We start from the raw sequence: 26,610 nt of genomic DNA on the forward strand, positions 1-26,610 counted from the left end.
GAATATTTATAAACGTTAATGTCCATTTATTCATTCAACCAACCAACCAACATTTACTGAGTACATGTTATAGTCCATTCTCTGTGCTAAATACAGAGACGATACAAAGGCATAGACTCTATTCTGAAGTGGCTCACAGCCCATTGGGGAGGCACACGCATGCGTGCTAAGTCGCCCAGTCATGTCTGACTCCTTGCAACCCAATGGACTGTAGCCCGCCAGGCCCCTCTGTCCATGGGATTCTCCAACAATGAGCCTTCACTAAGATTCAGTGTGGTAAGTACAATAATAGAAATACAAGCCCATTGGGAGTACAGGAGATGATACCCAGCTCTGCTGGTCTTCTCGAATTGCTTGCTTCTCAAAAGGTATTGGTTTAAACCAGTGCCTTGCACTCATGCCACTTGCTCATTGCCCTCTTTGTTATTTATTACGTTCCACCTTTCAAATGCCAGGCTCACCATGTGAACACTTGCTCTCTCACTTCAGTGGGAAGCTGTAAACACCGCTGCCTGTGACCTCGCCAGAGAAGTAGCCGACAAAGGGGATGCTTTGGTAGCAGGGGGGATCTGCCAGACATCGTTGTACGCGCACCACAAGGATGAAGTTAGAATTAAAAAGCTTTTTCGACTACAGCTAGAGATTTTTGCCAGGAAAAATGTAGATTTCTTGATTGCAGAGGTAAGCCAATGTTATAGGGAAAAAATTAACTCTATTTTGATATAACTGCATAGTCTTCAACTTTCATAAGCGTATTGGCCCGCCCTGTGCCCTCATTCCCTGCCTGTGCATGGTCAAAGGTTTGCTTACATGCACTGTAGTCAAGGCCAACATCCTCTCGCTTGTGTGCTAGGTTCTCTGTGAAGCCAAAGAACAGAGCCAGGAGAGGCCTATCTGTAGCCTTTGGTCTTATTCTGGGTGGTTGTAGCAGCTGACTCTTGGGGGACCCTACAATGTAGGGTAAGAGGATGGGGACAGGGATTCTGGGAGCATCTTTCTACAGGGGAGGTAGGGCAGGAAGGAGCTGGGGGCTGGGGAGTAGAGGCTATCAGGGAGCAAAACCTAGAGGATAGGCAGCTTCTGGGGCTCCTCCAGGCCCCCCAGTAACACTCAGGGCCAAGCAGCAGTTTACTTGCCCACCTCCATCCATGCCTTGCTCACCCCATCTCTCCGCTTTCACTAAAGTTGTAACACATGAGCAATATTTTGAAGTTAGAATCAATAGAAGTTGTCACTGACTACACATGAAGTCCCAGAGTAATCTCTTCCTCCCATCTCCCTATTTCCCATCATGAAGGCTACTGTCTGAGTCAAGGCCTCAACCCAGGCCTTTACCCTTGACAATGTCAATAGCCTCCCAACTGCTAGTTCTCCAGTCATCCTACTGAATCTATGAGAGACCTTGCTTCATCAACCTTCTCAAGGCTTAGGGCTACCCATGCCTGGCTAATCCACCTGGAAAAAGTCATCTACAAAAATGAAGGCAAACTCCACCCTGTGTGTTCTCCACATGGGTGAGGACACAAGTTTGTTTTTTAAAAGCCTCTCTTTTGACTTTCTCTGCAATTCCTCACATATTGCTTCTGCAGAATCTAAATCGAGAAGGGAGAAACAGAAATTTCTGCTAACTTTTCTCCACCTACTGAAACTAAGATCAGCTCTTCAATTGTGGCACTTAAGGGGGTGCCTTAAGTGCAGGGGAAGCACCCCAGCAAATGGCCTGGGTTTATCAGACAAGGTGTCCACTCCACCGTCAGCAAGGACACTCAATAGGTACCCCTCCCTACTCTGTGCCTCAATATTCTCACCTGGGGAAATAATCATATTTCCCTTCCTATTTTATGGAGCACTTATCGGTAACAGGGCTTCCCAGGTGGCTCAGTGGTAAAGAATCCTCCTGCCAATGGAGGAGACACAGGAGGCGTGGTTTCAAATCTTGGGTCAGGAAGATCCCCCTGGAGAAGGAAATGGCAACCCACTCCAGTACTCTTGCCTGGAAAATCCCATGGACAGAGGAGTCTGGTGGGCTACAGTCCATGGGTTCGCACAGAGTAGGACACGACCTAGAGACTGACACGGTCATGAGCGTATGACTATCTAACTAGAAGTGAATAGAAAAGTATTTTGAAGTGTAAAGCATAAAAAACTGTTCACTATTCTTCAGAGACCACCCTAGTTACATTAGAAAAAAAAAAAAGAGTCCAAAATTTATAAATAAAACTTTTGTTCCTTCAAAATCATAATTTTAAGTACTCAACTGCTTTTAAATCCTTTTTTATTTATAGTATAATATCTGAATGAAAATCTATATGTTATTGTTAAAAGAATTAAAATTTACTCAGAAAAAATTCTCTTTAGTCAGTCTGATAAAGGCACATTTCTTAGCACATTTTATTACATATATTTGGTAATTTTTATAACTTTTTTTGCAACATTTATGGTCTACCACTTAAAGTCTGCTTTCTATTTGGACTAATAGAAAAACATTTTCTCTTAGTATTTTGAACATGCTGTAGAAGCTGTGTGGGCTGTAGAAGTCTTAAAAGAATCTGGAAAGCCTGTGGCAGCCACTATGTGCATAGGCCCAGAGGGAGACATGCATGGTGTAACACCTGGAGAATGTGCTGTGAAGCTGGTGAAGGCAGGTAATGTGGACCCATGATGTGATAAGCAGATCAGTTATTGTTTATGAAAGTTAACAATGTTTCTTAAGGTTGGGAGAGCAGTTTGGAAATAAAATCATTAATTGGAATTGATTTCTTTATCAGTAAAACTTAAGAAATGGAGGGGGATAGCTAATTTCTAAGGCACCTTCCAACTATACAAAAAAAAAAAAAAGATCTCTGTGTCTATTTTTGTGTCAGTACCAAACTGTACTTAGTACAAACTGTACCGAACTGTATCTCTGTGGTACCGACAGAAGTCAGGGAGTTGATTCCTCCAGCTCCGTTCCTCTTTCTCAAGATTGTTTTGGCTCTTCAGGGCCTTCTGTGTTTACATACAAATGTTAAAATTATTTGCTCTAGTTTTGGGGAAAATGCCATTCATAATTCGATAGGAATTACATTGAATCTGCAGATTGCCTTGGGTGGTAGGATCATTTTTAAAATATCGATTCTTCCAATCCAAGAGCTTTCCATTTGTCTGTGTCATGTTCAGTTTCTTTCATCAGTGTCTTATAGTTTTCAGAGTACGGGTCTTTTGCCTCCTTAGGTGAGTAGGTTTATTCCTAGGTATTTTATTCTTTTTGATACAGTGGTAAATGGGATTGCTTCCTTAATTTCTCTTTCTGATGTTTTGTTGTTAGTCTATAGAAATGAAGTCAGACAGAGAAAGACAAATATCATATCATATCACTTATATGTGGAATCTAATAAAACAATACAAATGAACTTATTTACCAAAAAAAAAAGACTCATAGACTTAGAAAACAAACTTTATAGTTACCAAAGGGGAACAAGAAGTGGGGAGAGATAAATTAAGTGTTTGGGTTAACAGATACACATTCCTATATATAAAATAAACAACAAGGACCTACTGTATAGGACAGGGAACTATATTCAGTATCTTGTAACAACCTATAATGAAAAAGAATCTGAAAAGAATATATATATTTATATATATGTTTAACTGAATCACTTCACTGCACATCTGAAACTAATACAGCATTGTAAATCAACTAGGCTTCAATTTTAAAAAATAAACAAGTAAATAAATTGTGAAACAAGTAAATAAATGTATTTCTTTGCACAGGGGCTTCAGTTGTTGGTGTGAACTGCCGATTTGGGCCGTGGACCAGCCTGAAGACCATGAGCCTTATGAAGGAAGCCCTGCAGGCTGCAGGGCTGAAAGCACACTTGATGGTGCAGTCCCTGGGGTTCCACATGCCCGACTGTGGCAAAGGAGGGTTTCTGGATCTCCCTGAATATCCCTTTGGTTAGCTCGGGTGCATATTAGAGACCTTGTGATTTCTTGTGACAAAAGAGAAATGGCTGTAAGGAACAACTATAACACAACACAGACTTATGATACGAGTTTGCATAAGACAAAGGCATTCAATGTCAATCAAAAATGAGCTATCTGAAGAATTCATACTCTAAAATTTAGTTTTGCCATTGAAAAAAATACAGTTGAAAACAGAGGTGGTAACAGAAGTAACATACCTATTGTATTACAGCACTGGAGCCCAGAGTTGCAACCAGATGGGATGTTCAAAAGTATGCCAGAGAAGCCTACAACCTGGGGGTCAGGTACATAGGTGGGTGCTGTGGCTTTGAGCCTTATCACATCAGAGCGATTGCAGAGGAGCTGGCCCCGGAGAGGGGATTTTTGCCACCAGCTTCAGAAAAACATGGCAGCTGGGGAAGTGGTCTCAATACACACACCAAACCCTGGATTAGAGCCAGGTAGGAATTTTTAAATTAACATTACTATTTTCCTCTAATCTCATTTATTGTTAACATTATGCATGCACATGGTAATAAAAATTCATAAGTATAGAAATGTATAAAATGAAGGGTAAAAGCCACCCCATTCTTGACATCTATCCTATCCCAGGGGTAACCTATTTGCCATTTATGTTTCGAAGTCTTGTTCCTCTAACTCTTGATTCATCAATTTTAAGTGGTAATTATGAAAGCTGAGAAATTTAAATCAGATGGTCTTTCCACTTCCCCTGTTCTCCTTTTGCCAATTTTGCCTTGTTACATCTTTGCTTGTTCTGTTAGTTATCTTATTTAACCACCTATTTTTTAATCCGTTAATATGAGGCAGTATCTCTTAATTCCATTCTCTGTAAAATAAGAATTGACTTCCTCTATTTTCTTCTGCTTTCCCTACCTCGTGTACTTGGTTTCTTTATGGCATACCATTCCTTTTAGATCATCAGTGTTTATAACTAAACACAGTATAAGAAAACACAATGGCAATTCAGTAATTAAGTGTTCAATTGCATGTGAAATCAAAACTTGGAACTTGTTTCAAGCTTAAAATTCTCCTTTTTTCTAGCAGAAGATTTTAATATGTAGGAAAGCACGGATGGTTCGTCTGATCTTTCTCTTTCTCTGTCTTGTGCTTCCAACCCTCCCTTCCCACATTGCTGGTCACTGTTTCTGACCTCTCCAGATTCAAAGAGTGAGGAGAGAAGCTGGAAAAGCAGTAAACTGCTACAGCCTGACGGGCACACTGCCATAAGACCACACTCCCTGGGCCTGGCAGGTCCTCGAGTGTATTTACAGCTCTTCAGAGGTTTCCACCAGGAACTTGTGTTATTTCTCATGCTATAGGCATTGCATTTTTCTGTAAAATTTTTTTCTCTGCTTCACCCTCAGATCCTGACTTTCTCAATAGGTCAACTACAGATACACCCCATTTGTGAGAGTCTCATTTTCCTTCTTGGTATTTCTCTTGAGCCTGATTTTAGGTGCACCCTCTCCTATTAGGCTCAAAACTGGCTACAAGACTTTTCACCCTTCCTTTATGGAGATGAACTCTAAGAGTGTGGTCTAATCTCAGTTTAACCACAAGCAAAGTATCCAACTCATTGGTCTCTGTGATCTGATTTTCCAGTGTAGAGTCAGTGAGTCAGCTGACTGGCTCTTAGCCACCTACTCTGAAAATTCTGCAGAGTGTCTGTCTTGCTTTAATATCTGATATCTATCGTATCTTGTGCCACTAATCAAATTTCCAATCTAATATCTTGGTACTATGTCATGATTTTCTAAACATTATTCATTACAGAACCAAGAGAAATAGAAATAAACCTATTTCACAGAACCTGAGCCCTGTGTAGGAGAATGTTTCCAGCATCAAGGTCAAATTGAGTCTCTCCTTTTACGTTTCATTCATAGTCCAAATTCAGGTCATACTTTAATTTACATCAGAGTTGGACTACAACTTCCTTTATACAACATTTGGTTTTATAGGAATGTCTAATTAACTTTCTTTTCTACTGTTGAAAGAAGAATAACAGGCCTTCCCCTTCTCTAAGGTTTTCCAGTATCTAGATTATGCTGTTTGTTACAGTCAATCACTTTATTGTTGGAGACACTTTTCTGGGAAGCTCCTTAAATCACTATTCTGTTTCGAATTATCCTCTTCCCATCTCCGTCTCCCTCTCTTTCTCCTGTCAAACAATCCCATCACTTTTCCATCTTTCATAAACCAGCTGTCTTCTCTGCCATCTTCTCTAATCAGTGCTATTATGTCTTTAATCCATTTTTGTACTTTATCCATTTCAGTGGGGAAGAGATTTAGAATAGTCTTCATTTTTGAACTGGGAAAACTTTCGGAATGCAAATATGTTTATATTGTAGACATATGCAAGAAATCATTTAGGCAAACACTTCTTCTGAAAGATATGGATATTTATCCAGAAAGATTTTTTTAAAGGTCTCATGCTTAGAAAAAAAAAGGACTAAATAGAAACATAATTAAAAGGTGAGGAAAGCATACTTTGATGATGATTAAAATAGTTCAGATAAGTGAGAAATGGCTTATTTTAATATACATTGTCTAAGGATCTTTGGAATTCATTAGCAACTGAAAACATTATTCTGTAGACTAAAGGCAGACATTTCTTGTACCCTAAACTCCCAAACATACTGATGTTCACAAAAATTTGTGATTACCCAAAAACATATAGACTTCTGACATTTTCATCATCCAAAAAAAAAAAAAAACTGGTTTATTAGTTGTTTCATAAGTAAAGTGAAAAAAACTGTAAAAATATATTTAACACAAAAGTCTGTGACCAGGAACCTTGTGTTCTTTCCTTTCCTAAAAACAAGATACAAATACTGGGTGATTTGTATTCTGTTTTTAGTGTCTGAAGAATTTTACTTTGTCTCGTTATGTTAAAAACTGGCTTCAGGGGCTTCCCCGGTGACTCAGCGGTAAAGAATCCACCTGCCAGTGCAGGAGACACCGGTTCAGTCCCTGGTCAGGGAGGGTCCAACATGCCTCAGAGCAATTAAGCCCACGCACCGTGACTATTGAACCTGTGCTCTGAGCCCAGAAACCGCAACACCCTGGAACCTGCGCACCGCAGAGCCTGTGTTCCACAGCAAGAGAAGACCCTGCAGTGAGAAGCCCGTATACTAGACAGCAGCCTCCGCTCATGGCAATCAGAGAAAAGCCCACGCAGCAGTGAAGACCCCGAGCAGCCAAAAGTAACTTAATTAAATTTTTTAAAAAACTGGCTTCATATACTTGTCATTATGTTAAAACATTGAGTAGGGTTAGAAGGATCCTGCTAGATATTTCTGGATGAATAAAATTCACAAAAACATATAAAATTCAAACACATTGTCTTTTTCTGAAAGGCAATTTGAAACCCAGTGATTGTTATTGAGAATATAAATATAGAAAGACTCCTGAAATTAATGGATATAGGCACAGATTTTCTGTGTATATGTTAAAACTGAAATTCTACCTTAGCCTGATAATCCACCAAACTTAGGTGTATTTAGCCTACACACACACAAACACACACACACATAATATATTGGCTTATAAAATAGACATGAATCTTTTAACTGATTAACTATATATCTTTTCAAATGCAGGGCTAGAAGGGAGTATTGGGAGAATCTGCGACCAGCTTCTGGTAGACCTCTCTGTCCTTCACTGTCAAAGCCAGATGCCTAAGGAGTAATGAAGAAAACACTGAAGCAGCAGAATGGAAAGAAATCCCCTCAAGCCCCATCTGGAACGCTTCCGTGCCTCTATCCTCAGCCCACCCTGTCGTCTCCAGCTATAGAACAAGTGTCCGCTTAAGTGCTGACGATTCAACACAGGGTTCGTCTTACAGTCCTGCTGTGCCTCAGCGAGAGCTGGATGCTGGGAGAGATGCAAAGCTGATGGATGAGAAAGGCTTCTCATCCTCCAGGTACTGACTGTCCAGTAGTGCTGTAGGACAGGCTGTGGAAGGGCATCAAGAATAGTAAAACTTGCCAGTTAGAGTGAATGTGAGATTTTAAAATAACCCAAAGTTAGTGAGCAACAAACGCAGTGATTAATTCAGGTGACTATACTAGGTACAGAAGGACAGAGCAGCATTCTAAACTAAAATTAAAGCAATGAGTCTGCCTTTCTTAAGTGATTTGTATAATGACTCCAAAGGCAATCCCAAAGGAACAGATGCATAAAATATTTTAGGATTTTTTAAAAATAATCATATAACCTTCCAAAGTGATTAGGTTCAAAGATAATTTTACTTAAAGGTATTAGGTCCCAGGATTTTTTCAGTGTATCTCTATAAATCATAAATAGTTAGATTATAAACCACTAAGGACAAGGACCATGTGAGATGCTTCTTATATTTTTCCTCAAAGTATTTATCATTGTGCCAGGCATAGTAATAGATGTTCAATGAAACACTTATTGTTGATTATTTTAAATAAGTAAATAAATAAGTAAAAATAGATTAACAGCTGAAGAAGACGTTTGTAAAAGTCAGAGTTCAAATCTGTCACCGTCCAATATTCTCTTGACATTGTTTGAGCTATTTTGTTATGTGCTGATTTCTCTATTTTTCAAAACAATGCATCAATTTGTAATAATTAATAAAATTAAAAATAATTTATCTTTTGTAGTGTTTGAGTATTTAAATTTCATGGATATTTTTGGAAAGTAATCAGTTCAATTCAGTCACTCAGTCATGTCCGACTCTTTGCGACCCCATGAATTGCAACCTGCCAAGTCTCCCTGTCCATCACCAACTCCCGGAGCTTACTCAAATTCATGCCCATTGAGTCGGTGATGCCATCCAGCCATCTCATCCTCCGTCGTCCCCTTCTCCTCCTGCCCTCAATCTCTCCCAGCATTAGGGTCTTTTCCAATGAGTCAACTCTTCGCAGGAGGTGGCCAAAGTACTGGAGTTTCAGCTTCAGCATCAGTCCTTCCAGTGAACACCCAGGACTGATCTCCTTTAGGATGGACTGGTTGGATCTCCTTGCAGTCCAAGGGACTCTCAAGAGTCTTCTCCAGCACCACAGTTCAAAAGCATCAATTCTTTGGCGCTCAGCTTTCTTTATAGTCTAACTCTCACATCCATACATGACCACTGGAGAAACAATAGTCTTGACCAGACGGACCTTTGTTGGCAAAATAATGTCTCTGCTTTTCAATATGCTATCTAGGTTGGTCATAACTTTCCTTTCAAGGAGTAAGCGTCTTTTAATTTCATGGCTGCAGTCACCATCTGCAGTGATTTTGGAGCCCCCAAAAATAAAGTCAGCCACTGTTTCCACTGTCTCCCCATCTATTTCCCATGAGGTGATGGGACCAGATGCCATGATCTTAGTTTTCTGAATGTTAAGCTTTAAGCCAACTTTTTCACTCTCCTCTTTCACTTTCATCAAGAGGCTTTTTAGTTCCTCTTCACTTTCTGCCATAAGGGTGGTGTCATCTGCATATCTGAGGTTATTGATATTTCTCCCAGCAATCTTGATTCCAGCTTGTGCTTCTTCCAGCCCAGCATTTCTCATGATGTACTCTGCATATAAGTTAAATAAGCAGGGTGACAATATACAGCCTTGACGTACTCCTTTTCCTATTTGGAACCAGTCTGTTGTCCTGTGTCTAGTTCTAACTGTTGCTTCCTGACCTGCATTATTCTCAAGAGGCAGGTCAGGTGGTCTGATATGCCCATCTCTTTCAGACTTTTCCAGTTTATTTATTTATTTATTTTTCCACAGTTTATTGTGATCCACACAGTCTAAGGCTTTGGCATAGTCAATAAGTAATAGCAACAAGCATTTATTATGTTCCAGGCTCTTACTTCTCTCTCTCCTCCCCTTCTCTCTCTCTCCCTATCCCCTCTCTGTCTGTTATATATATATATGTATGTATATGTGTTATATATATATATGTATGTATATGTGTTTTATATATATATGTATATAGGTATATATGTTATATACGTGACACGTATATAACATATATACCTATCAGACTAGATTTATGAAACACACAGATTTCATTTTGGGTGTAATAAGTACAATGTTCAGAATAGATGTTGATGAGATGGATGTTGATAAAACTTCCAAGAGACAAACAGATAACCAATAAAGCCTTTAAAAACTAGATTTCCTACATTGAAAGATTCAAAATTTATATAATAATTGGATCAAATTTTAGGTAATAATAAAAACACATTGGGGAAAATTATTTCAAACCATGTGGTTTTAACTCCAATTTAAAAAGGTCAATAAAGTGCCCCTAAATAAAGTCAAGAAAGTATGCTCAATTCCTCTCTGTTATTACCTTGGTCTGGCAATACTAGACAATACATTAAAAAAATTTAAAATAATGTAAAAGTGAAAATTATATTTTATGTAGATGAGATGATTATATAGCTAGAAATCTCAAGATGATCTGGAAAGTTTTCATAATCAACAGTAGAATTCAATAAAGTGACTGGTTGAAAATGTTGCATACAAAAGTCATCACTTCTCTATTCACATTCAATAACTGTTTTGAAAGTAGAGTGGACATAAAGATCTATTTTATGTTTTCAGCAAAATGATTAAATATCTAGGAATAATATTACAAAAAATGTGTAAGAGTTGTTGAAGTAAATTTGAAGATGCAAAATAAAATGAAGAAATCTATACACATGGTCATAAAGAGAAAGACAGTATTTTAAGATGCAAAGTTATTCTAAATTAATAAATGTAATAAAATCCCAGGGGAAAAATCATGAAAATTGAGGGGAAATAGACTTGCAAGCCCTCAAGCTCACATGGGGGCAGATATTGTAGGGGTCATGAGAAAATTAGAAAAAGAGAGATAGTAAGAAAGGTGTGGCCTTGCCAGATAATCTCTATATATCTAACCTAGTGATTAAGGCACTGGATATGAATTTTTAAAAATCAATGGAATATATATATATATACACACACACACACATATATATATAGTAGGAATGTATTTTTAATAGTTTTTTTTTTTTTACATTGTGCTCAGAAAGGATGCTTGAAATTATTTCAATTTTTTTTTTAATTTACCAAGGCTAGATTTATGGCCCAGGATGTGATCTATCCTGGGGAACATTCTGTGTGTACTTGAGAAAAATATAAAATCCATAGTTTTGGGATGAAATGCCCTATAACTATCAATTAGGTCTAACTGGTTCATTGTATCATTTAAAGCTTGTGTTTTCTTGCTAATTTTCTGTTTGGTTATCTATCCATAGGTGTGAGTGGGGTATTAAAGTCTCTCACTATTACTGTGTTACTGTTAATTTCCCCTTTCATACTTGTTAGCATTTGCCTTACGTATTGAGGTGCTCCTATGTTGGGTACATATATAATTGTTATATCTTCTTCTTGGATTGATCCCTTGATCATTATGTAGTGTCCTTGTCTCTTATCATGGTCTTTATTTCAAAGTCTATTTTATCTGATATGCTACTCCTGCTTTCTTTTGGTCTCCATTTGCATGAAATATTTTTTTCCAGCCCTTCACTTGCAGTCTGTATGTGTCCCTGGGTTTGAGGTGGGTCTCTTGTAGACAGCATTTATAGGGATCTTGTTTTTGCATCCATTCAGCCAATCTTTCTCTTTTGGTTGGAGCATTTAACCCATTTACATTTAAGGCAGTTATTGATAAGTATGATCTCATTGTTGTTTTGGGTTCGTTTTTATAAACCTTTTCTGTATTTCCTGTCTAGAGAAGATCTTTTAGCATTTGCTGAAGAGCTGGTTTGGTGGTGCTGAATTCTCTCAACTTTTGCTTGTCTGTAAAGCTTCTGATTTCTTCTTCATATCTGAATTCTGAATGGGATCCTTGCTGGGTAGAATACTCTTGGTTGTAGGTTTTTCTCTTTCATCACCTTAAGTATGTCCTGCCATTCCCTTCTGGCCTGAAGAGTTTCTATTGAAAGATCAACTGTTAGCCTTGTGTTACTTGTTGCTTTTCCCTTGCGGCTTTTAATATTTGCTCTTTGTGTTTGATGTTTGTTAGTTTGATTAATATGTGTCTTGGGGTGTTTCGCCTTGGGTTTATCCTGTTTGGGATTCTTTGGGTCTCTTGGACTTGGGTAGCTATTTCCCTCTCCATTTTAGGGAAGTTTTCAACTGTTATCTCCTCAAGTATTTTCTCATGCCCTTTCTTTTTGTCTTCTTCCAGGACACCCATAATTTGAATGTTGGGTCATTTAACACTGTCCCAGAAGTCTCTGAGGTTGTCCTCATTTCTTTTCTTTCTTCTTTTTTCCTTTATGCTTCATTTATTTCCACCATTCTATCCCCCACATCACTTATCCTTTCTTCTGCCTCAGTTATTCTACTGTTGGTTCCCTCCAGGGTGCTTTTGATCTCAGTTATTGCATTATTCATTATTGATTGACTCTTCTTTATTTCTCCTAGGTCCTTGTTAAACATTTCTTACATCTTCTCAATCCTTGTCTCTAGTCTATTTTTCTGTAACTCCATTTTGTTTTCAAGATTTTGGATCATCTTTACAATCATTATTCTGAATTCTTTTTCAGGTAGACTCCCTATCTCCTCCTCTTTTGTTTGGTTTGGTGGGGTTTTATCATGCTCCTTCACCTTCTGAATATTTCTCTGCCTTTTCATTTTGTTTAGGTTGCTGTGTTTGGGGTGCCCTTTCTGCAGGCTGGAAGTTTGTGATTCCTCTTAACTGTGGAGTCTGCTCCCTGTGGGGGGGCGTTGGACTAGTGGCTTGTCAAGGTTTTCTGGTTGGGGGAGTTTGTGTCTATGTTCTGGTGGGTGGAGTTGGATCTCTTCTCTCTAGAGTGCAATGAAGTGTCCAGTGGTGAGTTCTGGGGTGTCTATGGGTTTGGCATGGCTTTGGGCAGCCCGTCTTGTAATGTTCAAGGTTGTGTTCCTGTTTGCTGGAGAATTAGTGTAATGTGTCTTGCACTGGAACTTATCGACTGTTGAGTGGAGCCTGGTTTCAGCATAGGTATGGAGACTTTTGGCTGAGCTCCTGTCTATTAATGTTCCTGGTATCAGGAGTTATCTGATGTTCTAAAGTTTTACAGTTAAGCTTCCTGCCTCTGACTTTCAGTCCTTCTCTTATAGTAGCCTCAGGACTTCTCCATCCATACCGCACAGAAGATAAAACCCCTAGGTTAATGGTGAAGCAATTCTCTGCAGCCAGTAACACCCAGAGAGATTCACAGAGTTGTGCAGAGAAGAGAGGAGGGAGGAAGGAGATAGAGGTGACCTGGAGGAGGAAAGGAGAATCAAAAGAGGAGAGAGTAATCAAGCCAGTAATCAAATTCCTAAGTGAAAATGGGTACTGAAGATTAGATTCATAAAGGTGATAGCAAATATCAAAAAGCAAAGATTAAAAACCTAGAATAGAGGTTAGACTCTCAAAAATACATTATAAAAATACAGAACAAAATCAATCACAAAAAAATAATTATATATATGGAATTTGTTTTTAAAACATAGGTTGTTTTTTTTTTTTAAGTAATAGAATATCACTTACAATTATTTTGCGACCCTATGGGCTATAGCCTGCTAGGCTCCTCTGTCCATGGGATTTCCCAGGCAAGAATACTGGAATAGGTTGTCATTTCCTCCTCCAGGGGGTCTTCCCGACCTAGGGATCGAACCCACATCTCCTGTATCTCCTGCCTTGGCAGACAGATTCATTACCACTAAACCACCTGGGAAGCCTATATATATATATTTGTGTGTGTGTGTGTGTGTGTGAGAGAGAGAGAGAGAGAGAGAGAGAGAGAGAAAGAGATAATCAGTAAGGAAAAGCTGGATTGATTAGGAGATATTTCAGGTCAGTCAGGAAAAGTTGAATTGTTTAATAATATTGCACATTTGATCAATCACCTAGAAAGAAAAAACTGGATCTCTTAGAATAAGTTCAAGGTTGATCAAAGTCTGAAACATAAATCTGTAAAAGAAAAGCCATAAAAGAAAAAAAAAAAACATAAATTTCATCATATAAAAATTTTAAATGTGTGCACAAAACCTGAAATACTCTAAACAAAGGTAAGGTCAAGTGGCAATAATGTGTAACAAGGGTTTAACCACTATTCCAGTTAGGGGTCTTGAGCTGTCTTAGTTCAAGCGTCCTCCCATCTATGCAGATGCTGTGAGGGGCTTGCCTATGTGATTGGCTTTCAGAATTCCACCCTGGGTTCCTGGGCACACAGGTGTTATAACGGAGATGGACACAGCTAGGGACAAAGCAAAGCCTTGGGGTCAGTGCCAGCATCATCACCCTTGCCTGATGATCACTTTCCCACTATAGGATATGATGCTGTGAGGCAGGTGCCCCTGGAAGCACAGGGCACCTGGTAGAGAGGATGTGAGGTGATGGTAGTGAGTCTGCAGGCACTGACAGAGAATTCAGGCAACTTCTGAGCACTGACACAACATCCCTTAACGTGGTACCTCCTGGGCCAACTTAACTCTTTCCTTCCTAGGCAGAAGGTCCTCTCCTTTCATGGGAAACTTAGCTGACAGCTCCCATAGTCCACATGCAGCTCACACCATCTCCTCTCTACATTCTCCCATGTCTATAATCCTTTAAGATTCTCTGGAAAACCTCTTTCCCTCTTGCTCTGTCGATATAACAATATATTAGACAAAATATAATGGAGAAATGAGTTCCACACTCCTGAAAGGCACCTTTATTGGAAGTGTGGAATGTATCTGCTCTTCATCTTTCCAAAGCAGGAAAAACATGGGGGAAAGAACAAAATTTTTTTCTTTCTTTTTAATCTATAAATTATTATTGTGTATACAGCAATCCAATATCCTGCCACAAATATTTACATACAGTTGATATACCAAAGGAGATTTTCCTTAACCTGTAAATTAGAAAAAAAGATTTCCTTAACCTATTAAATATAGGAAAAGATATGCAACACATTCAAAATTAGGTAAATGCATATGAAAACAATAAGACATTTTTTTCATCTATTATTAACAAAAACAAAAAATTTGACAATACTTGACATTGATGAGGATGTAAAGGAAAAGATACTATCATACATATCTTTTTGTAGAATTGTAAACTTGTAGGAACTATTTGTAAAATAATTTGGCCATATCTATCCAAATTTAGAATTCCTAGACCCTTGGATGAGCAATGTCATTTCTAAGAACGTAACCTACAATTATTTTCATATTTGTGCAAAAACACATAAGTCGAGAAGGGCTTCCCTTGTGGCTCAGCTGGTAAAGAATCTGCCTGCAATGTAGAAGACCTGGGTTGGGAAGATCCCCTGGAGAAGGGAAAGGCTGCCTATTTTATGAGACTGACGCGCTGCCTACTGTACTAAGAAGGCTCTAAGGCTGCCTATTTTAGTATTCTGGCCTGCAGAATTCCATGGACTGTATAGTTCATGGGTTCACAAAGAATTGGACACGACTGAGCGACTTTCACTTACTTACTCACACAGTCTGGAAACCACCAAAACATCCATCAATGAAATACTAGTTAAGTGATTTATGGACCATGCACAGGATAACGACCACGGAGTCATTCAAAAGAACACACACTGTGATACCATGTGATACTGCTCATATGTAGTATGTTATAAAATGATACAGATGAGCTTAGTTACAAAGTAGGAAGCAAACATGTGGTTAGCAAAGGGGAAGTGGGGGAGAATGAAGAGGGGTTTGGGATTAATATACACACAATATTATATATAAACAAGAAGAACCTACTGGATAGCATAGGGAAGCACATTCAGTATCTTGTACTTATCGTGTTAATAATCTATAATGGAAAAGAATCTGGAAAAGAATATATATGCATATATACATGTGTATCATTGAATCGCTTTGCTGTGTATCTGAAACTAACACAACTTTGTAAATCAACTATACTTCAACCTAAAAAGCATTCAAAAATGAAAAAGAAAAAGAATACATGAGCTCAACATGTATGGAAATGGAAGGATCCCCAAGATAAGTTGTAAGGGAAAGCATGCTCCCATTACATGGGTGTAGAATATTTCTGGAAGGATTGGTTCCCTCTTAGGAAAGGGAAACTTGTGATTCACAGTTTAGTGTAGAAGAAGACTTCCTTTTCTCTGATACCTTTCTTAGTGTTCAAATATGTTAATATGGGTAGTTACTACTTTTCCAATGAAATAAAAAATTTTCTTTTTTATAATCTTAAAGTTGATATCAAGATTTCTGATTGCAAGAGGGAAAATCAGGTATTATGAGTTTTCTGTCATGATACAGAATGAGAAACACTCTTAATCAATGATGTACCAGCCAAGGGTGCCTGACTGGACTCTAATCAAGCCTTTGGATCTCACTTCCAATTTAGAGAAAATACAGATGGTTAGGAACAAGGTAAATAGTACTGCAGGGAAGCAATCAGGTGAATCATATATTTTACAGGACAGCTGGCCTGGTCCATTCCACAAGTCAGTGTATTGGGAGAGCTGACATTTATAAAGGGTTCCCCTGGTGGCTCAGACAGTAAAGAATCTGCCTGCAATGCAGGAGACCCAGGTTTGATCCCTGGGTGGGGAAGATCCCCTGGAGAAGGGAATGGCAACCCACTCCAGTATTCTTGCCTGGAGAATCCCATGGACAGAGGAGCCTGGCTGGCCACATTCCACGGGGTCACAAAGAGTTGGACATGACTAAGGGACTAACACACACACGTGTATAAAATGAACCAATGCAATACATAGTTTTGGATTGGACCCTAGGTTTGACAAATATACTATAAGAGGCCTTTTAGGTACAACTTGGGTAAAATTTAATATGGCCTGGGTATTAAGGAATCTGAATTAGTTTTGTCCTTACTTTTCAAAGATGCATATGAATTTTTTGATACATTCTAAAATGTTAGATTACTATATATAATTCACTTTAACTATTTTAACATATAGAAATGAGGAAGAGCGACGCAGACATAGGGGACAGACTTTGGACACGGCGGGAGAAGACAGTGGGCTGAGCTGAGAGAGCAGTGTTGACATATATACACTGCCGTGTGCGAGACCGAGAGCCAGTGGGAAGCTGCTCTATGGGCACAGGGAGCTCAGCCCAGCGCTCTGACAACCTAGGGGGTGGGATGGAGTGCGGGATGGGGGGAAGGTTGAGGACGGAGGAGACGTATGTGTACTTGCGGCTGATTCACAATGTTTCATGGCAGAAGCCAACACAATATTGTAAAGCAATTATTCTCCAATTAAAAATAAATTTTAAAATTGGGAAAAATGAGGCTTTTCTTCAAAAGCAAAATTCTTACAGGTTCTGGCTTGGTACAGGGATGTAAATCCATGGCTGATTCATGTCAATGTATGGCAAAAACCACTACAATATTGTAAAGTAATTAGCCTCCAACTAATAAAAATAAATGGAGAAAAAAAAAAAAAAAGAAAGCATTTTGGTCCTGCTTTTCTGTGTTCCAGGTTTTATCAGAGTCTAGATTGTTAGTTGCTTTTTGCAACTTTCTTTCTTTAGCTATTAGGTTTCTAAAAAAAAAAAAAGAAAAAGTTAAAAATGATCAGTGAAACTAAGAACAACTGGCTTGAACCAGCTCTTTCCAGTTCCACAGCAGATGTTTACCTTACTGGGGAGTTACCAGGAACAGTAGATGGCCCTGGGATAAACCCTGCTGAGCTGTGTGTAGCATCAGCAATGCAGACCTGCAGATAGCTGGCACGGAAGCAATCACAGGGGATCGAAGAGATGTGCTGAAGCTAAGAGGCGAAGTTCAGCTGGAAAAACAGTTCCTGCTTTGCAGTGAACACAGCCAGAATTTGATACCCCTGAGCAAAACCGTAAGCAGAGTTAAGCAACCCCTTTTGGCTGTACAGCCTGCTGCCTTGAAGATGAGCAGATATTCTGTCTAATCAATAATGAAAACGCTGAAAAGACTTTCAGAAGGGTGCAATTTTGCCTGACATCAGAGTCTTGAGCAAAGTAGATGGGGGCCTGCTGACTCAGGCATTGCTGGCATTCTGACAACCATATTTCATTTCATTCTGCTATTTGGTCAGAAGAGAAAGAAGAGAAGAAGGGAGAGGGGGAAATAAAAGTTGTATTTTTCATGATATGGATTCATATGAGCTGACCTTTTCAAAATACTGAAATTGGAGAAGCATCTTTCCATGTGATGGTGACTATTCACCTTGAAGATTCTGTGCTCCCATACCAGTTATATTCATTCATTCATTCACTCAACCACTCACTCATCCATTTGTTAAACGTTTTCCTAGTACTTGATTTCTGATAGTTACTGCCACCCGCTTCTATGTGCTACTGTAGTACCCTATATTTATCGTGAATAAGTATAATGTAGTTTTAATACTCTCCTGATCATTCCTGTTTACTTGCCTGTCCCCACTAGAGGGGGCAGAGAAGATGTCTTATTAATTGATGTATTCCCAGTACCTGACACATTGTAGAACTGAAAAAAGATATGTTGAATGAATGAATGAGTGGGCGAGTGAATGTACAAACCATGCTAGGGTCAAGGGATGCAAAGATGAGTAAGGCACTGTCTTTATCCTGCTTTGTTGAATTCTCTTCCCTGATAGCTCAGTTGGTAAAGAATCTGCCTGCAATGCAAGAGACCCTGGTTCGATTCCTGGGTCAGGAAGACCAACTGGAGAAGGGATAGGCTTCAGTATATACCCACTCCAGTATTCTTGGGCTTCCCTGGTGGCTCAACTGGTAAAGAATTGGCCTGCAATGTGGGAGACCTGGGTTCAGTCCCTGGGTTGGGAAGGTCCTCTGGAGAAGGGAAAGTCTACCCACTCCAGTATTCTGGCCTGGAGAATTATATTAGAACTATACAGTCAAATGTAGAATTATTAGAACTATACAGTCCATGGGGTCACAAAGAGTTGGACACAACTGAGAAACTTTCACTTCATTTCACTTTGCCAAAAATATGTTGAGGAACAAGTACATGACATATGACAGACCAGCATCAGATTGTGTTCATTTGAAGAAGATGATGTCGGAGAGACTGACGCAAGAAAATAAGAGGCATTGGGAATTGGAACAGCACATTATACAAGAATGACTCGGGAAGCAACTCCAGGCAGATTCTGGCTGGAGTAGCTAGAAGAAGCATTAGGGTAGAGCAGGGAGTTTGCACTCAGGACCATTACCAATGGGAAAAACTGCACCTGTAAAAATACATCATTGCCATTTAAAATGTGGAAACCAGGTCTTCGCTGGTTGTCCAGTGGTCAGGAACCCACCTGCCAGGGACGGGGACACTGGTTCAGTCCCTAATCTGGGAGGATCCCACATGACGGGGCAACTAAGCCTGTGCACCACAACTATGGAGCCTGCACTCTGGAGCCCTCGAGTCTCAACTCCTGAGCCCATGGGTCACAACTACTGAAGCCCGCGAACCTCTAGAGCCTGTGCTTCGCAACAAGAGAAGCCACTGCAATGAGAAGCCTGCACACCGCTACTAGAGAATAGCTCCTACTCTCTGCAACTAGAGAAAACCCATGCACAGTAATGAAGGCTCAGAGCACCCAAAAATAAATACATAAATATTTTTTTGAATGTGGAAACCATTTTGAAGTCTAAAAACAAGTAAAGCCAACGTAGCCATTTTAACTGTTTCTGGAGAAGATGAGTGTGGAACCCACGATTACAAACTACTTTTGGTAACAGCAAAATGATAAATCATACCTTTCTGTTTAGTAGATTAAGAAATATTGGTTCCCCATTCATGAAATGTGGGCTTCTTTCCATGCTGAAGAAGCCTTACAAATGGCTATGATGAACAGATATACCTATATTTTCTGACTTCAAGGGCAATAAATAATTCTTTTCACTCCCTTCTAAAAGTACTTGTTTCTCTTACCTACTTATTCATTCATTCATTCATTCATTCTCTTCAATAAATATTTATTAAGGCTGCTATGAATCAGACACTGTTCTAGAAATTCACAGTGTGATTAACTGGCCTGGTTGGCCTGGGACAAACCCAGTTTTAGCACTAAAAGTCCTGTGTCCTGGGAAACTCCCTCTCTCCTAGGCCAAAGTTGGTTATCCTAGAGCCTGTATCAGTGAGGTGAGGCTGAAATTTTAGATAGAGAGACCCCCTTACTCAAAAGGTTATTTTCAAGAAAAAACTTGGAGGAGATAAGGATGATGACACATGGATATGTTGGAGAAGTCCACAAAGGTCAAAGCCCAAGGCAGCCAGCTTGCCCCACATTTTCGAGGAACATCCGAGGAACCAGGAGACACAATGAGAAAGTCACAGGAGCTGAAATCTGGAAGTAGGAAGGTCTCGTTATGTCAGGACTTGGCAGTCTTAACAAAGATTTTGGCTTTTACTCTGAATCATATGTGAGGACACAGGAGAGTTTTGAACCAAGAGAGGACAGGATTACTTTGGTTGCTGCATTGAGAATAAGCCACAAAGATGTCAGAGAAGGGAAAGAGAGGTATAAGATTTAAATCACCTTTTTGAAAGTTCTGATTCCTCTTAGCTGTACCCCCGGAAACTGAAGGAAAGATTATCGCCCATCTGGGGATTGTTTTATCTTTAAGAAAAAGAATGGCTGATTCACATCAATGTATGACAAAACCCACTGAAAAATAAAAAAAAAGAAAAAGAAAAAGAGATCGGGGGAGGAGTCTTGACTCTCTCCTGCTCTAATTGTGATGGCTGATTCTCAATCTTATAATGAGGGAAGCAGTTTTAAACATGATGAATATTAACAGTATTATCGAAGTTGAAAGTCTCACAGTGGCACAAGCTTATTGCCATGGAGTGTTGTTAAGGATGTGTGGTCTGGGGACAGACCACCTGAGGTTGAATCTCAGTTCTGCTGTGTACTATCTGGCCTTGAACAAGCAACTTGGCGTAAGAGACATTCCTTGTTTTCCTCATCTGTAGGAATAAGAGCTGTACTTACTTATAGAGTTGCTGGGACAATTCAATGAGTTAACACATGTGTCTGGAGCAGTATAAGTGCTCATTAATGTTATGCACTCTCATAATTACTAAGTCATCCAGCAATAGAGGCTCAGCTTTGAAACAGATGTGAGCTTTCAAAGATAGGGCTTGTGACTTACTAATCACCATATCCTTTTTAGCTCTGAGCACAAGATTCGCTGAATAAATAAAAAACTGTTACTAAAGCATCATATTTTTAGAATTTATTTATTTTTAATTGGGAGATAATTGCTTTACAACGTTGTGTTGGTTTCTGCCATACATCGTCATGAAGCAGCCATAGGTATACATATGTCCCCTCCCTCTTGAGCCTCCCTCCCACCTCCCATCCCATCCCACCCCTCTAGGTCATCACAGAGCACTGGATTGAGCTCCCTGCATCATACATCAAGTTCTGACTGACTATCTATTTTCACACACGCTACTCTCTCGATTTGTCCCACCCTTTCCTTCCGCTGCGTCCCCGAGTCTGTTCGCCATGTCTGCGTCTCTAGGGCTGCCCTGCAAATGGTATCATTTTTCTAGATTCCATATATATGTAATATATCATATTTATCTTTCTCTTTTTGATACATACTTAACTCTGTATAACAGTTCTATGTTCATCCACCTCACTATAATGGACTCAGATTTGTTCCTTTCTATGGCTGAGTGATATTCCATTGTATATATATACACACCACAACTTCTTAATCCATTCATCTATTAATGGACATCTAGGTTGCTTCCATGTCCTGGCTGTTGTAAATAGTGCTGCAATGAACACTGGGGTACATGGGTCTTTCAGAACTGTGATTTTTCAGGGTATATACCCAGCTTAGATTGCTGGGTCTTATGGTAGCTTTATTCCTAATTTTTTAAGAAATCTCCATACTGTTCTCCATAGTGGCTGTATCAATTTACATTCCCACCAGCAGTATAAGAGGGTTCCATTTTCTCCACATCCTCTCCAGCATTTATTGTTCGTAAATTTTTTTTATGATGGCCATTCTGACAGATGTGAGGTGATACCTCATTGTAGTTTTTGATTTGCCTTTCTCTAATAATAATGAGTATTTTCATGTGTTTACTAGCCATATGTGTGTCTTCTTTAGAGAAAACAAAGAAGATTACAAGAGATAAGGAAGGACAGTACATAATGATCAAGGAATCAATCCAAGAAGAAGACACAACTGTAAATATTTATTCAACCAACACTGGAGTACCTCAATACACAAGGCAAACACTAACAGATATAAAAGGGGAAATCAACAGTAACACAATAATAGTAGGGGACTTTAACACCCCATTTACACCAATGGACAGATAACCAAAACAGAAAATTCATAGGGAAACACAAGCCTTAAATGACACATTAGATCAGATGAACCTAACTGATATCTTCTGGACAGTCCATCCAAACTCAGAAAAATAACACTTTCTTCTCAAGTGAACATAGAACATTCTCCAGGATCACATCTTGAATCACAAATCAAGCCTTGGTAAATTAAGAAAATTGAAATCATATCAAGTATATTTTCAGATGAAAACGCTTGGAGACTAGATGTCAATTACAGGTGAAGAACTGTAAAAAAAAAACAAACAAACATGAACACATGGAGATTAAACAATGTGTTTCTAAATAACCAACAGCTTACTAAAAAAATGAAAGGGCAAATAAAAAATTTCCTAGAAACAAATGACAATGAAAACCAATGACTCAAAATCTATGGGATGCAGCAAAAACAGTTCTAAGAGGGAAGTTTACAGCAATATAATCTTACCTCAAGAAAAAATAGAAACATCAAATAGACAACCTAATATTACACATAAAGCAACAGGAAAAAGAAGAACAGTTATATTATTTTATGAACTTAAAAAATTGAGTTTAAGAACAGATAATTTGAAGATTATTTTTTGCCTTGGAAAGTAAATATTTAAACCCTGGACACATAAGAGACTATCTTAGAAATAAATTCTATCAGCCAGTGTTCTGGTGTGCCAGCAACAGAACCCATTCTATCAAGTTTAAGCAGGAAAAGGTTTATTAAAGACTATTCAGAAGTTCAAAGAACCTTCAGGAGGATGACAGTCAGACTGATCTTAACAAGAAACAGTCAAACCATTCCATGAGTGAGCCCACTGCTGACACCAAATATGAGGACCACCTCCCTCCATCACTGCTGCTTTGGCCACACCCATTTCAAATAAAGGGTCTACATGATACCTGCTTCAATACACCTACTGCTTCTCACTCATGCTCTCAAGTTGATGTATCTGATTAGCAGGGCCTCAGTCATGGGCCTGCTAATCCTAACTGTCAGAAAAGCTGGGAAAGTGAATTGGTGGGGTGGGGGTGGGGTGGTGTTTAACTCGAGGAGACAAGACTTCTAGAATGCGAAATTACCCCCGAACATAGGAAAGATAGTCAAAGATTGGTGGGCAGGCAGATAACATGACCACATTAACCAAGAGAAATCAAATATTCAGTTGACTGGAAATAGAGACAACTCGTTGGAAAAGACCCTGATGCTGGGAAAGACTGAGGGCAAAAGGAGAAGGGGGCAGCAGAGGATGAGATGGTTGGACAGCATCACCCACTCAGTGGACATGAATCTGAGCAAACTCTGGGAGACAGCAAAGGACAGGGAAGCCTGGTGTGCTGCAGTCCATGAGGTCACAGACAGTCAGACATAACTTAGTGACTGAACAACAGCAATAAAAAATCCTTATGATACTCTCACATGAGAATCTAACCATACATATGAGATATACACCATGTTGAATGCATAGTTGAGGTTCAGTTCATTGGCTCAGTCGTGTCTGACTCTTTGCGACCCCATGAACTGCAGCACGCCAGGCATCCCTGTCCATCACCAATTCCCGGAGTTTGCTCAAACTCATGTCCATTGAGTCGGTGATGCCATCCAACCATCTCATCCTCTGTTGTCCCCTTCTCCTCCTGCCTTCAATCTTTCCCAGCATCAGGGTCTTTTCCAATAAGTCAGTTCTTCGCATCTGGTGGTCAAAGTATTGGAGTCTCAACTTCAACATCAGTCCTTCCAATGAATATTCAGGACTGATTTCCTTTAGGACTGACTGGTTGGATCTCCTTGCAGTCCAAGGGACTCTCAAGAGTCTTCTCCAACACCACAGTTCAAAAGCATCAATTCTTCGGCACTCAACTTTCTTTCTAATTGAGGTTGTAAACTGAAATTTCAAGTTAGAGATAATGATTGAAGTCAAAACTAGAAAGAGGGGGAAAATCTATTCAAGTTTTCCATCGACTTTAATGACTGTGAGGATCTGATTTAAAATAGAGTATGTACATATAACTCTTAGATCAGCTCAATTTATTTTGCCAGATTTTCTTTCCAATGAAAATAGAAACACAGCATCTTAGAGCCCAGGGAGAATAACTCTTCTGGTTTGACTCTATTGATGTTGACGAGAGGAAGATGAAGCCCAGGAAAGCTCAGTGATTTACTCAAGGGTCATTGTTGAAAAGAAATGATGTTGAAAGACCAAATAGTTTCCTGTTGTTTGAAGAACTCCTTTTCAGAGCCTCCCACAGTAGAGTGGGGAAGCAAGCTGCTTTGATCAAAAGAGCTCAAATCTTGGCTCCCTTCAACATCCAACCAGAAAGGCTGATTGCACTCGCCATGTCCATTCTTTTGGAGAGATTTATCCCCGTCTCCTCCCAAGGATGTTGCATCCCAAAGCCTCAGACATGAAGAATGAGACCAATAAAATCAATTTCCACAGAGGCTATAATGTGGAAAACACTGCTTATTTTCCCCTGCTAAATCAAACAATTGAACCAGCTTTCCCTGCAAATCCTCTCCCTTCATTGTAGCATCATGACATTTATTTAACAAATATTTACTGGAGGCCTACTTTATGTCAAGCACCATACAAGGCAATGGTCTAAATCTATTAGCATTAGTGCTTTGGGATTAATTTGGAGAGCACAGAGGCTCACTCCATCTAATTAGTCTCTTCTTTAAAATATGGTAGAAAAACCCATCGGCTGTCATCACCATGAAATAGTGAGCAGTTGTTAAAGTGAATAAATAGCCTTTGAAGAACATGTTCTGATTCTTAGAAACATTTTTTAAGGAACAGAATAGAACATTTTAAGGAGGATATGATGCTGAAAACAAATTTAATTAATTAGCTAATTAATGTAACTAAAGGCACCCAACTATGTTCTATATCTCTATAAGCATCACCACTGGATAATGGGAAAGGAGCACTAAGATGCTGGGCCATCCAAAGGACCAGTTAAAATTCTGTTGCTTGGTTCTTTGCCTACGCAGTATCAATTGCCAGAGGACAAACTACTATTAGTGTTGATATGACCAAATGATAGAGAGTGGGGTGAGATAGTGAAAAGAGGAGATTAGGTAAAGAGCAGGGACCCATGTTCAAGTCCAATAAAGGCTCCAATAAAGATATGTGTGATCTTCACAAATCATTAAATCACTCTCAGCTCAAATATCTTAAAAACAAACAAGAGAGTCAGGAAAAAAGACAAATGAAGGAATGAGAGGGCTTCCCTGGTGGCTCAATGGTAAAGAATCTGCCTGCAAATGCAGGTGATGTGGGCTAGATCCCTGGGTCAGGAAGATCCCCTGGAGAAGGAAATGGCAACCCACTCTAGTATTCTTGCTTGGGAAATCCCATGGATAAAGAAGCCTAGTGGGCTACAGTCCATGGGGTTGCAAAAGAGTCAGATATGACTTAACAACTAAACAACAATAACAAGGAATGAGAAAATTTGCAAATCATATACCTGAATAGGGTTAATATCCAGAATATATAAAGAATTCCTACAACTCAACACTTTTTAAAAGTCTGATTAAAAAATGGATAAACAATTTGAATAGACATTTCTCCAAAGAAGATACAGAAATGGCCAACAAGCATATAAAAAGATGCTCAACACCACCAAACTTTAAGGAAAAGCAAACCAAAGCCACAATGAGATAGCAACTCATACCCATTAGAAATGGCAAGTGTTGGTGAGGATGAGGTGAAATCGGAACACTTGCACACTCTTGGCAAGAATGTATAATGGTACAGCCACTAAAGAAAAGAGTACAGTGGCGCCTTACAAAATTAAAAATAGAACAATGGGATAAAATTTAAGTTTTAAGGCAAGACAAGAAAATTTAGCATAACATATTCTCTGCCTATATTGATTGCTCCCTTATGTGTGATGTGTGTCTTCATTTTACATTAACCATTAACCAAAGCCAGGAGTGCCTGTTAGATCATTAAGATCAATGAGTTTTTTTACTTTTTCTGATGACAGCAGTGTAGCTCCTTAGAAGATTAATTTTTCCTTTCCTAGTTCCGTAAAGGGTCATGGTGACCTGTTGCTTGCTTAGTTCAAGTTTATCTGGACTATGTATCTCTGGTAAACTTTATGTAAAATGTCAGCATGTCATTTTGATGTATAATCCTTTGCCTTGAAAATGTGTAAGACTACGCCTTTGGTTTCTAACAAAAAGAATAGTCCTTGGAGTTTTCTGAAGACTGTCTCCTGGGTTATATCTGTCAGACTGGCTTGAACAAAGTTCTCTATTTCACCTTTAGATTGACTTTTTATTTTTACCTAAAAGAATTATCATGTTATTCTACTTCTGGGTATATACCCAAATATTGAAAGCAGAACCCAAACGTATTTTTGTATACCTATGCTCACAGCAGCAT

General features: G+C 39.1%; 1 protein-coding gene across 2 annotated transcripts in view; it reads left to right on the forward strand.

The window, feature by feature from the left end:
• LOC136172488 (S-methylmethionine--homocysteine S-methyltransferase BHMT2-like) overlaps positions 1–8,584 on the forward strand; it is a 15,899-nt gene extending 7,315 nt beyond the window's left edge. Inside the window, exons 3-6 of one of the 2 annotated variants that reach the window (XR_010664031.1) lie at positions 3,754–3,936; positions 4,178–4,406; positions 7,016–7,169; positions 7,566–8,584. Coding sequence is in view for 1 of the 2 variants with exons in the window: in XM_065941939.1 (XP_065798011.1) it covers positions 3,754–3,936; positions 4,178–4,406; positions 7,566–7,647 (494 nt within the window). In the remaining variant the exon portion in view is untranslated. The remainder of the gene's footprint in view (positions 1–3,753; positions 3,937–4,177; positions 4,407–7,015; positions 7,170–7,565) is intronic. The other variant, XM_065941939.1, reaches the window with a different exon arrangement.
• Positions 8,585–26,610: the final 18,026 nt, after the last annotated feature.

Source organism: Muntiacus reevesi, chromosome 7, assembly GCF_963930625.1.
Source record: "Muntiacus reevesi chromosome 7, mMunRee1.1, whole genome shotgun sequence".
Lineage (NCBI taxonomy): Eukaryota > Metazoa > Chordata > Mammalia > Artiodactyla > Cervidae > Muntiacus > Muntiacus reevesi.